The sequence below is a fragment of the Peromyscus eremicus genome, unplaced genomic scaffold (assembly GCF_949786415.1).
Source record: "Peromyscus eremicus unplaced genomic scaffold, PerEre_H2_v1 PerEre#2#chr22_unloc_1, whole genome shotgun sequence".
Classification (NCBI taxonomy): Eukaryota; Metazoa; Chordata; class Mammalia; order Rodentia; family Cricetidae; genus Peromyscus; species Peromyscus eremicus.
Genome location: NW_026734286.1, coordinates 11,679,180 through 11,693,654, shown reverse-complemented (window position 1 = coordinate 11,693,654; position 14,475 = coordinate 11,679,180). Strand labels below are relative to the sequence as shown.

The 14,475-nt window shown below is 54.1% G+C and overlaps 1 protein-coding gene across 2 annotated transcripts; it reads left to right on the top strand.

The window, feature by feature from the left end:
• The first annotated feature begins 6,752 nt into the window (after positions 1-6,752).
• Positions 6,753-13,341, top strand: Cdc34 (cell division cycle 34, ubiqiutin conjugating enzyme). Of its 2 annotated transcripts, none has more exons than XM_059251835.1 (5): positions 6,753-7,518; positions 10,029-10,115; positions 10,232-10,329; positions 10,459-10,593; positions 13,098-13,341. In XM_059251835.1, the coding sequence occupies exons 1-5, from the start codon at positions 7,342-7,344 to the stop codon at positions 13,138-13,140; spliced, it is 540 nt and encodes a 179-aa protein (XP_059107818.1). In that variant the 5' UTR covers positions 6,753-7,341; the 3' UTR covers positions 13,141-13,341. The 2 variants fall into 2 exon arrangements, with proteins under 2 accessions (XP_059107818.1, XP_059107817.1); XM_059251834.1 differs by having other exon boundaries at positions 13,094-13,341.
• The last annotated feature ends 1,134 nt before the right edge of the window (positions 13,342-14,475 follow it).

Here is a 14,475-nt window from a genome sequence, read left to right as displayed (position 1 = left end):
ATTACTCTCATTTGTTAATAAATGAGATTGGCCAATACTGGGCAGGAAGAGACTGAGTGCGGGAGAGCCAGACATTCAGAATTCTGGGAAGAGGAAGGGCAGAGTCAGAGGGTCACTGGCAAGCACAGAGAAGCAAGATGAGAATGTGGTACTGAGAAAAGGTACCAAGCCATGTGGCTAAACTTAGATAAGAATTATGGGTTAATTTAACTGTAAGAGTTCGTTAGTAACAAGCCTGAGCTACCTGCCGAGCATTTATAAGTCATATTAAGCCTCTGAGTTGGTTATTTGGGACTGAGTGGCCGGGACAGAAAACTCCACTTACAGCCCCTTCCTCCCTCTTCAATGCCTACAGAACATTGCCTCCCAGTCTCCATGTCCTCTCACCCTCCCTCTGAGGACCCTAGGACAGTCTCTAACTCTCTGCACTTGAACCTATTGGCCAGCTTCCTTGGGCCATGTCCACAAAGGTGACAGGTCTATGTGTTCTGGGGGTCAGATAGAGATGTATCTATAGGCATTCTGCTCTAGGTGAAGTTGGCCTCGAGTCTGGTTCTGTCCATGCAGAGCAAGTAGCTCTACTTTTGCAGGATATTTGATCACACTGTGAACCCCGAGGTTGTGTTATTTACTGCAAAAACCTATTTCTAGGTGTGGTGTGGCTCATTCCTAGGACACACTTTTTTTTTTTTTTTTTTTTTTTTTTTTGTCAGGGTTTCTCCATGTAGTTTTGGTGCCTGTCCTGGATCTCGCTCCATAGACCAGGCTAGCCTTGAACTCACAGAGATCCCCTGGCTCTGCCTCCTGAGTACTGGGATAAAAGGTGTGTGCCACCAACCGCTGGCCCTAGCACACACCTTTAATATAGAGGTTTCTGCTTATTGTAAACAGTATTAAATAAAAACAACATCCCATAGGTGAAGAGGCAGAGCAAGCAACCAGTAGACAGGAAGTGACCATGGAGAGTAAGAGAGAGTCAGGAGGATGGATAGAGAGGCACACAGGAAGTGGAAGAGGAGGGACATTTGAGTTTGAGGAGGTTTTGAGATTGTACACTAGCTGAGGAGGAAGGTCAGCTGGGTGCTTTCTCTGCCTCTCTGAGCTAGCAGGCTTTCACCCCAGCATCTGGCTCCAGAGTCTTTGTTGGTAAAATCAAATCATTGAGCAGGGCAGCGGTGGCGCACGCCTTTAATCCTAGCACTGGGGAGGCAGAGCCAGGCGGATCTCTGTGAGTTCGAGGCCAGCCTGGTCTATAGAGCAAGTTCCAGGACAGGCACCAAAACTATACAGAGAAACCCTGTTTTCAAAAACAAAACCAAAAAGAACAACAAAAAAAAACCCACAACACCCTAGAGCCTCCCTCAACCCCAGCCCCTCAAGAAACCACAGCTGTGTGCTTAGCTACTGCCTCCAAAATGCCATTTTTTTTAAACAGAGTCTCACGTAGCCCAGATTTGTGGAATAATCTTTTTTTTAAATTTTATTTATTATGTATACAGTATTCTGCCTGCATGTGTCCTTGCAGGCCAGAAGGGAGCACCAGATCTCATTACAGATGGTTGTCAGCCACCATGTGGTTGCTGGGAATTGAACTCAGGACCTCTGGAAGAGCAGTCAGTGCTCTTAACCACTGAGCCATCTCTCCAGCCCGGAATAATCTTTTTTGTATCCTGTGAAGATGTGTCACTCTGATTGGTTTAATAAAAAGCTAGACAGCCAATAGCTAGTCAGGATTTCCAAGCACAGAGGATACTGGGAAGAAGGGCAGAAATGCCAGCAGACAGAGAGGAAGTAGGATCCCGAGTACAGAGTAACCAAGCCACATAAAAATAGCAGGTTAAAAAATATTGGTTGATTTAAGTTATAAAAGCTAGTGGGCCGGGCGGTGGTGGCGCACACTTTTAATTCCAGCACTCGGGAGGCAGAGGCAGGCGGATCTCTATGAGTTCGAGGCCAGCCAAGTACCTGACCCTGGCTCCTTTCTCTCCCCTATGCTTAGCAGCAAAGGACCCCCAGGGGAGCAGCAGCCTGTCCTCTGGACCCCCAAGTGGGTGGGTGACTCCCTCAAGTATGGCTTTTTGCACAGTGAAATGGATGACGGAGTTGGTTTGATGTTCTTTAACACGTGACAAAAATCAGCTGAGGGAGGAGAGGGGACTTTTGGTAACATGGACACCATTGTGAGTCACGGGGGAAGCCATGTTCATGGAGGTCAGGCTGGCTCAGTAGGCAGAGTGCTCACCTGCCATGCACAAGGCCCAGGGTTCCCTTACTGGCAGAGGCCATTGTCATGAGCTATTGCGGGCCATGACACAATTACAGTTTATAGCAATTGATAATTCAGATGTCAACCCACCAGTGGAATGTTCTCTGATGGGCTAACCTGTCGAGCAAGGCTTGCAGGCCACCGACTCTGAATACTGCTGCCCTCATCTGTAATTTCTTGTGCAATAACAGCTATGATATCTCTCCATCACTGTGCATTTCCATAAAATGTGTATATGTGATCTCATGGTTACATCTCAGTCTTATGGGCACATACATCTGTGGGTGTCAGAAAGACGACTTTTCGTTTAGCTGTATAATGTTGACACATAGAAAACATACTAGGATGCTTCATAGCCAGATCCGTTGTCCCACGAGACTGTAGACAAACCCTGCCTTGTTCCTTTTACTCATACTAACAAAAATAGCAATCTCGCCTCAGTCTAACACAAACTGCACACATTTAGCTCATTTTCCCTCAGAGCAAGTTCAAACTAAACTAAAGGCCTTTGTAAATAGATCATAAATTTAAAACTTCACAGTTATGCACAAGGTCAGAGTCTCAGGTGTCCACCAAGGTTACTAACACAAAACACCCTAAGAAAAGCCTGCCAATTCTTCGCTTGCCAAGTCTGCTGATAAAAAGCTATGTCTCAGAGTTTGTCACACCAGGCACTGAGCCCCCTCCCTCTGGTCCTGAGACCTTGGAACCTTGCATTATTACGGTAATGGCTCTGCTCCTTATTGTCTATTCTAGGAATGTGCTATGACCTTGAGGGTTTTGAAACTTTTCTAAGGATTGCAAGGAGTCTCCTGTTAGAAATGTAAGGATAGTCAGACAAAAGAGGAGCTAAGAATGAGAGCTGAAAAGAAGCTGTAGATTTAGAGAAGCAGGAGAGTAAAGAGACATGCAACGAAGTATGATATGAACAGATTCATTCCTTCACCCTCAGATGTACATCCAGTTAGTAAAGCATTATGTAGTCTATCCCTGGGGGTCCTCATATCCCCCTTGTTTAACAAGCATCTCCTTTAGAATGCAATTAAATCTTTCAACAACTGCTTATCCTGTATTCCTGTAATGTGTTTTATGTTGTAACACACACACAAAAAAAGTTTCATTTTATTGTAAACATAAACTGGGGCATTATCAGTTTTTATTTGTATCGGTATACCCATTACAGTCATTGTTTCTAATAGCTGTATAATTATAGGATCAGCCTTTTCAGAACTTAAGGCAGATGCCCATTGAAATCCAGAGTATGTATCAATGGTATGATGAATATATTTTAATTTCCTAAATTCTGCTAAATGAAATACATCCATTTGCCAAATTTCTTTTCTTTGTGCACCTTTAGGATTAGTTCCTGCAAGTAAAGGAACTTGGTTATATAAAGAATGTAGCACGAATTCTAATTGGTCTTAATAATAAAAACCTAGAGTCAGATATCGGGGTAAATGCTGAAAGATCAGAGAAGTAAAGGAGCAGCCACAGTCACCTGTTACCTCCATGACTCCTCAGATGAAAAAGGGGTGAGATCCTGTCTCCACCTACCTTATATTACTGTCTTCACCTCCCTAGTGCTGGGATTAAAGGTGTGTGCCACCACTGCCTGGCCTCTATAGTTAACTAGTGGCTAGCTCCACACTCTGATCTCCAGGCAAGCTTTATTTATTAGAGCACAAATAAAATATCACCACAAAAAAACAAAGAGTTTTTATGATTTCCTTAGTCTGTTACCAAGTAACGTAAAGTTTTTTCATTAAGCCCCTACTATTAACATGTTTCTTAAGAAATTCTGAATCTTCCAACACATTTCCTATCAATAATTGATCAATTTCTTCTTTTCCTTTTGCTAATGGTCCAGACAACCTAGTATGACATTGAATATGGGTAATATAAAGTGGGCAGTTCCATTCTCAGATTGCCCGTTGCGGTTGTGCAAACAATAAAGTTAATTCTGAATTATCAGGAATAAGTTCAGCAGTTTCTATATGCAGTACAACCCCTTCTGCATATTGAGAATCAGTAATTATGTTAATAGATTCATTAAAGTTTAATAAAACCATTAGAATGGCAAAGAACTCTGACTTTTGAACTGAAGTATATGGACTTGGAACTATTTTACTTATATTTCCTGCTTTGCAACCAGTCATTCCTAATTTTTGTTTGTTTGTTTGTTTTTTCGAGACAGGGTTTCTCTGTGTAGCTTTAGGCCTTTCCTGGAACTCTCTCTGTAGTCCAGGCTGGCCTCGAACTCACAGAGATCTGCCTGCCTCTGCCTCCCAGTGCTGGGATTAAAGGCGTGCGGCACCACCACCCGGCTCTAATGTTTTTGCATCAGTATAGAATGTGCCCTAGGAATACGTGCTGTTTTCACTATGCAGGGAAGAATCCATTCAGTTCTTTTTATAAACTGAAGTCGCTTATTTTTTGGGATATTTGTTGTTAATTTCTCCTAAAAAATTACAAGTTCTTTGCCAATCATCATTAATCACCGCAATTGCACAATTTCAGCACTAGTACAGGGTACTACTATCTAAGTTGGATCCATTCCTGACAATTGACTAATTCAAACACCTTGTCTATACAGCTTGTCTTTAACTTTTAACTCTGTGAGCTAGGAAAATCTATTCTAAAATATTATCCTCCCTCTGCATAATGAGTCCAGTAGGGGAATGATTGGAAGGTAAAATTACTAAAATACATTCAGTTGTGAATCAAACCAGCTGTGGAAATCTGCAGGAACTCCCCCAACAGGTGACAAATGGCCTAATTCAAATGGGTCAATACAAAATGAAAAAACCCACAAGTTCCCATCCAGGGAAGGTCAGGTATGGCTGGACCCAGGAACACTAACCGAAATGAGGCCTAATGGTACACACTTGGCATCCCAGGAACTTAAGAGGACCACAGTTCCTCAACCAGTGTGGGCTATAGAGAGAGTTAAAAGACATTCTCAGCAATGTTGAGAAACCCTGTCTCAAAAGTAAACAAACACACTGCGGGGGGGGGGGGGGGTGCAGAGGCACACACCTTTAAACCAGCACTAGGGAGGCAGAGGCAGGCAGATCTCAGTGAGTTTGAGGCCAGCCTGGGCTACAGAGCGAGAGCGAGATCCAGGAAAGCCAGGGCTACAGAGAAACCCTGTCTCAAAAAAAAAAAAAAAAAAAAAAAAAAGACAAAAATCCCAGAAGCTCTGTCCCCAGCATCTTTCTTCTGTTTTCTGGGAGGTCTCAGCTTTCCAGAATGGAGAAGAAATGGTCCCATAATCCCTGCCCGAGCTGCCAGCCCTGTTCCTGGAAAATGCCCAAGGACTAAGGCTCATCATGAGGCACTCCTGCAGCCTGGGGTGGGGACAGCCCCTTTCTTTGAGCAGGCTTGGACTATCCTGACCAGATGACCAGTCTCAGACGTCCATGTCTGAACACGCCAGGCTATAAGTGGGGACACCCCAGTCACCAGAGGCCAAGCCAGTATACTTCTCAGATGCTCAACACCCAACATTCAGGATGTCTGAGCCCAGATGCAGGCTCACCCGGGAGCATGGAGGGAGGGAGGGAGGGAGGGGAGCCCTGTCCCTCTGTCCATCAGGGCTTCCCAGTGGAGGCTGGGGGAGTGGTCACCCCAGGCACACTGAGAGGAAAGCCTGGGTTATTTGCTGTGTCTTGACAACTAGATACCACTGTAAAATGGAGACATGCTCACAGACAAGAGGAGCAGAGAACACGAGTAACCCTCGCAAAAGCAAGGGGCCCAGGGGCCTAGAGTGCTGACTAGAAGGAACCCAGAGCCCCCAGAGAGGACAGCCAAGGCCTGGCCCGTGAGGTGGCCCTGGCGCTGAGGCTCTCCCCTGGCCACATCAACCAGCCCCACCTTTGGCACTGTCTCCCTGTCCCCAAACACGTCTCCTCGCTATCCCCAACCAGGACAGGATGCTGGAGCCCCTGTAGGTGCTGCTGTGGGTAGGGAGTTGCCCTTTCTCCAGAACGCCCACGAGCAGCGTCAGTTACCAGCACAACCCAGGGCCAGAACCACCCACCCCTAGAGGTCACAGGTACACCACACACACCCCCAACGCTCATGACCCAAAGTCCAAGCATGGAGCGTGGGTGTCTGCACCGGACAGCCTCAGGGACTTTGCACGTCTGTTCTCGCTCCTATAACCTCCCGGGATGCCTCTCCACCGCTTTCCGGTCTGTTTAAGCAGGACTAGGGTGTGGTCAAAGGTCAGCCTGACATGAGGGTCGAGCGCCGGGATTGAGATTCCACCTCCTGGAAGCCAGGCCTGCGGACCCCAAGTCACCGCCTCTGTCCGCCCTCCTTCTAAGCAAGCGGGTAGAGACCAAAAGGGAACACCCACAGCCTCACGTTGGGAAAACAAGGCGGATCCTGCTCCGCCCCCGCTCAAGCCACGCCCAGCTTCCCGCCCATAGCCACGCCCCCTTGACGTCACAAAAAAGGCCCCCAAAGCCGCAGCTGCTGGGCCGCACCGCGCAGCCCTGCCCTGCCCGCCACCCAGCACACAGGCATCCGCGGAGCTCTTCTGGCCGGAGGCGACGGCGGCCTCCGGGGCTTCGGAAACGCAAGGCGCCTGCGCGGCAGGGCGGGGGAAGAAGACTACAGTTCCCGGCGTGCCCCGCGGGCGGGCGCGCAGACACATTCCGGACCCGGTGGAGGCGTCGCACAGGCGCATTCTAGACCCGGCAGTGGCGCGCAGGCGCATTTTCGGCCCGGCGGCAGCGGTGCGCAGGCGCATTCGAGGCCCGGGTGTGGCACGCAGGCGCATTCGGGACCCGGAGCCGGCGCGCAGGCGCATTCGAGGTCCAGTGGTTGCTGCGCGCAGGCGCATTCGGCGCGGGCCGGGCCGGGCCGAAGCGAACGCCGGGTGGGCAGCGGCGCCAGAGCGAGTGGAGCCTTCGGGGTCCCCGGGTGGCGGCGGCGGCGGTGCAGAGGAGGAAGGCGGAGGCTCTCCCCCTGCGGGCGCGCGACCCGGCCCGTCCCGCGAGCTCGTGCCGGCCCCGCGGCCCGGCCCGGCCCCGGCCCCGGGTCCCTCCGCCGCCGCCGCCACCGCCATGGCCCGGCCGCTGGTTCCCAGCTCGCAGAAGGCGCTGCTGCTGGAGCTGAAGGGGCTGCAGGAGGAGCCGGTGGAGGGCTTCCGGGTGACGCTGGTGGACGAGGGCGACCTGTACAACTGGGAGGTGGCCATCTTCGGGCCCCCCAACACCTACTACGAGGGCGGCTACTTCAAGGTGAGACGGGCCTCAGTTTACCCTTTGTACCAAACCCCCCTCAGGTTGGCTCAGGCCCTGTGTGCAAGACGGCCCTTCCCTTTTTGTTGGGCACGTGCTGACCGAACCCCGGAGGACGTCTCCCTGGACTGCCCTCCGACAGAGACCACAGAGGACCAGGGACAGCTAATGACTGGCCTGTCCCCAGGCAGTCCCCCACCACAAGACACAGGGCCCTGCAGAGCCTGCTGCTAGCCAGCTTGTTCCCAGGTTGTCCCCACGCCTCCCAGCATGCTCTGGTGAAGATCTCCCCAGGGACAGCTGCTGGCCTTGTCGCCAGGCAGTCCCCTCACCACAAGACAGGGGAGCCTTCGGAACCCCCTGCTGGCACGCATGTTCCCGGGCTGTCCCCCATCCCACTAACATGTCCCTGGGGAAGGTTCTCCCTTGGCTGCCCACATCCCAGGACATAAAGGCCCAGGGTCAGCTGCTGACTGGCATCCTCAGGCTGTCCCCCCACTCTGGAACACAAACCCCCGGAGACAGCTGCCTGCTGGCATGTCCTCAGGCTGTCCCCCACTCTGCTGGCCGCTGGGTCCCCAGGGAAGAGATGTGCAGCCTGGACGGCCACCTGCTCCAGTTCCAGCAGAGGCCCTGACGGGGCTTTGGCAGACGCGCCTGCTTGGACGACAGCCACCTTTAGCCCTTGCCAGGGTTTATGTAATACATTCCGAGGGGACAGTGGAGGCAGGGGCCTGGCTGCCCACCCGGAATCCTCAGAGCTGCACCCTGGCTTCCTGCCAGGGGCTCTGGCCCCGCGAGCTCTGTTTGCCCCATGGCAGGCAGCCTTTCTCAGGTTCCACTTCCAGGCAATGTCATCTGCCCTCTGGTGGCTTCGGGCTCCATGTACCAGATGTTTTTGTGATTGGGAGCAGGGAGCCTAGGCTGACCCAACACTGCCAAGTATAGGGACCCACATCAGTGCAGCTGTACCATCCTGCCTGCTGTGGACTGGGACTCCTAGCAGTCACAGAGTCACGTTCTAGAGCCAAGAGGAGCAAGGTGAGGACTAGGTGGATGCACAAATCCCAGCCAGTCCAGGCCCAGGTGTAGGTCCATGACGGATGTTTGTCCTGTGTCGTCTTTGTGGCTGATGTCCTCACCGTTCCTGGTCAGTGACTGGGATAGCAGCAGTCACTCACCAGGGTAACTCTAGAGTAGGGTTCCCAGGTACAGCGGATGGAGAACGGGAGGCATGTGGACACCTTTGCCTCCCGTCCTAGAGTGTGGTCTGAACTGAGAAGCCCCTGGGGTGTCCAGACGCTGTTAATACCTCGTGGAGCAGGGATCCCAGGGGACTGCCATGGACAGCTGAGCTGGTTCCCACCTGTAAAGGATTGTGGGTAGAGCCTCCTAGGCTCACATTATTCTAGGGCCAGCTTGGGAGGAGGCCCTGCAGGATGTCAGTCAGATCTGCCAGCGTGGGTGCCTTCTGTGTGGTATGGGTGGCTGAGACATGGAGCCCCTCTGAGGGCAGCTGTTAGAGCTTCTGGATGGCAGCTGTCTTACTCTGTGGCTGTCCAGGGAGGGTGGGGGCCTCCCGATGCTGAGCCTCAGTTGGCTCTTGTTTGTTTGTTTGTTTGTTTGTTTCAAGACAGGGTTTCTCTGTGTAGTTTTGGTGCCTGTCTTAGATCTCGCTCTGTAGACCAGGCTGGCCTCGAACTCAGAGAGACTCACCTGGCTCTGCTCCCGAGTGTTGGGACTAAAGGCGTGCGCCACCACTGCGTGGCAGTTTGTGCATTTTGGTTTTTCAAGACAGGGTTTCTTTCTATGCGTAGCTTTGCACCTTTTCTGGAACTCACTTGGTAGCCCAGGCTGGCCTCGAACTCACAGAGATCCGCAGCAGTTTGTGCATTTTTAAAGAGCATCTGGAGCTACAGAAGTGATGGGTCTTGTTCCAGCAAGGCCACATTCCTTCTCAGCTGTTCTGAGGGGATCAGGGTTGGAAACTCTGCACTAGATTTGTGGTTGTCCAGTGGGAAGGAGTCACGGGGCAGAGCCTTCAGCTTGAATTCCTGGCTGGCTCTGAGGCCATAGGCCACTTCCCTTAAGTGTTCCCTTTGCCCAGAGGACATTCTAGAGGCTGTTCTCGGGCCTTCCTCCTCTACCAGTCTAAAGTCTGCAGGGCAGTGGGCAGGGTGAGCCTCAGCTACAAGCAGCTGCTGTGGCCAGGCTCCAGCTTGTCTCTGGCGCCTCCCTTGACCTAGGCCCCTGGCCGGGTGGTGCAGGTAGGAAGCCGGCTGACTCATCCCCTGGCTGGTCCACAACAAGGCTCCGTCACCCTAAGCCTTTCCTTACCTGGGTGCCAGGTCACAGAGCTAGTGCCCGGACTGCACAGGGACTGGGTTGGCTTCAGTGCGTGAACAGACGAGAGGCAGCCTGTCACACTGTTCTTCATCCCCTCTGGGCACAGCTCCTAACACCAGTGCTCGGTGGGCTGCCATTGAACCACCCCACTTTCTGCCCCCCAGGCTCGCCTCAAGTTCCCCATCGATTACCCATATTCCCCACCAGCCTTCCGGTTCCTCACCAAGATGTGGCACCCAAACATCTATGAGGTAAGTCAGTCACTAGAGCGCTGCACATGCCTGCCTCAGGCACACCCCACCACACACACCCTCACGCTGCCCTTACACTTGGCTCACGCCTCATCTGATCCCGGTCACTCTTGCAGACAGGGGACGTGTGCATCTCCATCCTCCATCCCCCAGTTGATGACCCTCAGAGTGGGGAGCTGCCCTCAGAGCGGTGGAACCCCACACAGAATGTCAGGTGAGAGCTGCACGTGTCCTCACACCGTGGGCACCCCGAGACACCCTGCACCTCGTCCCTCCTTCCTTACTCCTCCAGTCTGGGGTCCCCGGGTCTGTGGGGAGCTGAGCTTGCAACCGCGGCCCGCAGGACCATCCTCCTGAGTGTGATCTCCCTGCTGAATGAGCCCAACACCTTCTCGCCCGCCAATGTGGACGCCTCGGTGATGTACAGAAAGTGGAAGGAGAGCAAGGGGAAGGACCGCGAGTACACAGACATCATCCGGTGAGTGCCGGTCTCGGGCAGGACCGTGCCGCCGCCGCCGCCGCCGCCGCCGCCGCCGCCGCCGCCACCGCCGCTGCCGGGTCTTTTTACAGTAGATGCTGCTGCTGTAAGAGCGATCTGGGCTTCATGTGTGGGGTGGGGTACACCCCCACGGAGCAACACGCGTGCGCGCGCGTGTCCTGCCATGTCAGCTCTTCTCTGTCCCCCTATAACACAGCTGCTCCCTGGGCAGCTGTTAAATGTCTCCAATCTTCCATCCCTCTGTGTGCCCCCCAGAGGCACTGAGTGGACCGCCCAGGATGGCCACGATCCTCTCGCGTCTTTCTTCCTAAGTGGGTGGCACTCCAGGCCTCCCCCAGCTCTTCGTGTGTAAGCATCACTTGCCTTTGCATCTGTGGTCCGAAACTTGGAGCCCACTGTGAGCCAGGAGCCTGTGTGTGGCGTGTCCACTTCCATCATCACTGTTCAGCAGGGGGGTTCCTGGCTCGTTTGGGGGTCAGATGGTTTCCCTTACACACCTAAAGCTGTGTGTAGAGTTGCATTTGCAGGATCCTAGGCAGATGTCAAGCCCTGCAGCTCCGCAGCCCTGCTGAGTGTCCACACAGGCACCAACCCGCCTTCCCAGTCTTGGTCGCTTAGTTTCTCTGTTTTCTGAGACAGGCTTTCCTGTAACCCCAGACCTTCCTCTCAAGTTCCCTCTTGATGCCGGGGTGACATAACACCTCACAGCCAGCCATCCCCTGCCTCAACACTGACCTAGGAGGACAGCGCTTGTCCACACACAGTGACCCAAACACACGGGCTGGTATTGTTCCCACGCTGGCAGCAGCCCAGGCCTATCAGCAGGCATGCTGAGCAAGCCACACATGTCAGCCTGGAGCTGGACAGGACGAGTGCCCGCCCAGCAGGAGCCCTGTGCCTTGTCCTGCAGAAGGCAGGCCCGACTTCTCAGAATGGACACAGGCTGCAGCAAGACCTGAAAGGTTCATCAGAACAAAATGTGCCTCTGCTTCCCCTCCGCTGTGTGGCCGCTGTGGTCCTGTGTGGAGGTGTTAGTTATTCGGGGAGGTGTCACCACGCTCAGATCAGCATGGTCTGGAAGTCCCTGCAGCCCTGTCCCCATTGTCCTGCTTAGGCTGTCCTGCAGCTCACCACCCTCCTGCCTGTCCCTCAGCCAGGAAGAAGGCAAGCTGCCCTGCAGGCTTTCTCTTCTTAGATTTTTGAGACAAAGTCTCACTGTATCGCCCTGGCTGCCCTGGAACTAACCATGTGTCCCAGGCTGGCCTCGAACTCAGAGACTCACCTGCTTCTGCCTCCTGAGTGCTAAGATTAAAGGTGTGTGCCACCACCCTGAGGGTTAGCTGTGGCCTGTTTTGGTTGGCTGTTCTGTCTGTCATTTGTAAGTAAATGTCTTCAGCTTGAGATTGCCATAGGCACACTCAGCCTCTCCACCACTCACTTCCTGTCAGCCTGACGGTCGGGGCTGGGTCGGGGCTGGGGTGTCGGCTAGAATGGTGTCTGGTGGGCTGCACCTGCACGGAGCACGGTTGGGTGCAGCACCAGTGGAGGATCTGGTCTGGTCACTGCAGGTTCCTGCCTCCTGGAGAATGCCTTTGGCCTAGTTCCCTGGCTGCTTCCTTGCTGCGTCCCTGTCCCAGAACAGAAGCCCCAGGCTATTTTTACTGTTCTGACTCCAGGCACCACTTGCTATGACCATGAGGAGGCCTGTGCTGCTCCTGGGACTCAACCTGAGAGCCGGTGTCTAGCCACAGGGACAGGACAGCTGGAAGTCTGTGGGAAGGGCCTTGAGATTGGTCTAGGCTATTCTGATGTGCTGCCGTGGTGGCCCTCCAGCACGGTCTGTACCCCATTCTCTCTGTGGGAAGCTAAGACCGGCATCCGCCCTACCCCTCACCTTTCCCATCAGGACCTGCACCCTGAGGATGGCCTGGGGGCACCTGAGCCTCTGGCCCAGGCCTGATTTCTTCGTTAAGTGCTGCGTCCTGGCATCCCTGTCCCTTCCCCAAGACCACCTTAGGAAGTGCCTCAGCTCAGCTGCAGTTGGCGAGCTTGTTTGGTGTGTGTGGGTGTGTGAGTGGGTGCACACAGAGAACCCAGGGGACAAAGTTTGGTGTCCCTGCCCTGTCACTTTCCGCCCAGGTCCTCCTGTGTGCTCCCCACAGCGCTGGCAGTGCCAGCCTGGGGGCTGCTGTGCTGCGGCTGGTGTGGGTGCTGGGAGCTGGGCGCGGGTCCACCGTAGCCCTAGCCAGCCCCAGACTCAGCACTTCCTCCCTCAGCCTCCAAGTGCCAGGCAGCAGGCCTGGCCCACACCTGCCCCATGGTTGCTTTCCTGCCTGGGAGCTGGTCTCTGAGGCCGCCCACTGCCCTCCCCTCCCCCGTTGTCTCCTGACCCCTTCCTCCCACCAGCTCCTCACTCTCCGTTCATTGTCTTTGGAATCCGGGGTGCCTGGCCGTGGCCTCACCTCCCCTGTCTCCCCAGGAAGCAGGTCCTGGGGACCAAGGTGGACGCGGAGCGTGATGGCGTGAAGGTGCCCACCACGCTGGCTGAGTACTGCGTGAAGACCAAGGCGCCGGCGCCCGACGAGGGCTCGGACCTCTTCTACGATGACTACTATGAGGATGGCGAAGTGGAGGAGGCCGACAGCTGCTTTGGGGACGAAGAGGATGACTCTGGCACCGAGGAGTCCTGACCTGCGTCCCCGAAATAAACTTACAAATTTTACCTCAGCAGGACCCGTGTGGGCCTCAGGCGACAGACTACCTCACTGAGGTTCCGTGTGGGCTCCCGTCCTGTGACCCTTAGGTCCTCTTACCCCGTGGTGCCTGGCAGACACCCCACTCGGCTCACAGATGGTGACAAGTCTGGGAGGCTGGGGACCTCCTGGTGGGGAGGCAGAGACTCCCTCCCAGCCCGACCGCAGGGCCAGCCCCACAGTCGTCTCCTCTGCTTTGGTGTGTGTGAAGTCCAAATAAAATGGCTTTCTGAGAAGCTGGGAGAAGCAGCCAGGACAGTAGGATGGGCAGGAGGAACACTGATAACGGTCTGTTCATCGTGCTCAGTGGTCGACAGGGGCCCCAGGCCCTGGAGCAGCTCCCTGCTGCCTGCAGATCAGGCTGGCCTGCATCCGGCAGTACAGCTGCACCATCGGCCTGCACCCACCTCAAGCCTGCGGTCAGGAGGCCTGGGCCTGGGGTCTGTGTCTCTGGAAAGCCCTGGATGCTGAGGCATGTGGAGGGCCCGTATTCCCAGCAGTTCTTGTGGTCAGGTACTTCTCGGCTCTGGAAGCCCCAGTACCTGCCCGAGGAGTCCCTGTGGCTGGGGCACTGAGATGCGGCCTAGTGACTCCCCAAGAGAAGGGTGGGCAGGGTGAGTCTTACTGTACCAGACTGAAGTAATCCTGTGCTGAGATGACAGACCTGCCCTGCCACTTACTTTGTGCCGGGGTGGAACCCAGGACTTTAAACCACTGGTGGTGTGTGTGTGCCATGTAAAGAAGGGAAAAGATGCCAGGCGGTGGTGGCACACACCTTCAATCCCAGCACTCGGGAGGCAGAGGCAGGTGGGTCTCTGAGTTCTACAGATTGAGTTCCAGGACAGCCAGGGTGGTTACAAGAGAAACCAAAAGTGAAACACGGTCACTTCCCCATAAGTGGGCCTGTTACCTCCGGAGTTGAGTCTCTGGAACAAAGCCATACTCTATTGAACTGCACTTAAAGGGACCTCTGCCAGTCATCGCGGGTCACAGGAGGAGGCTGGGGAGTGGGGACAGCACAGACTGTTGCCCGGCCATGGCAATGCACTTCCTGCCACTGAGTGTTCCTAGTGAAGATGGTAAGAAAGCAAGGCGCAAGGGGAGGTGA

What these genes read in the sequence shown, in the direction of transcription:
- Cdc34 (XM_059251834.1), top strand. Translation starts at nt 7,342, where the DNA reads ATGGCCCGGCCGCTGGTTCCCAGCTCGCAGAAGGCGCTGCTGCTGGAG. An exon ending in GGCACCCAAACATCTATGAG is followed by an intron (nt 10,116 to 10,231) that starts GTAAGTCAGTCA and finishes TCACTCTTGCAG; the next exon opens with ACAGGGGACGTGTGCATCTC. An exon ending in GAGTACACAGACATCATCCG is followed by an intron (nt 10,594 to 13,093) that starts GTGAGTGCCGGT and finishes CTGTCTCCCCAG; the next exon opens with GAAGCAGGTCCTGGGGACCA.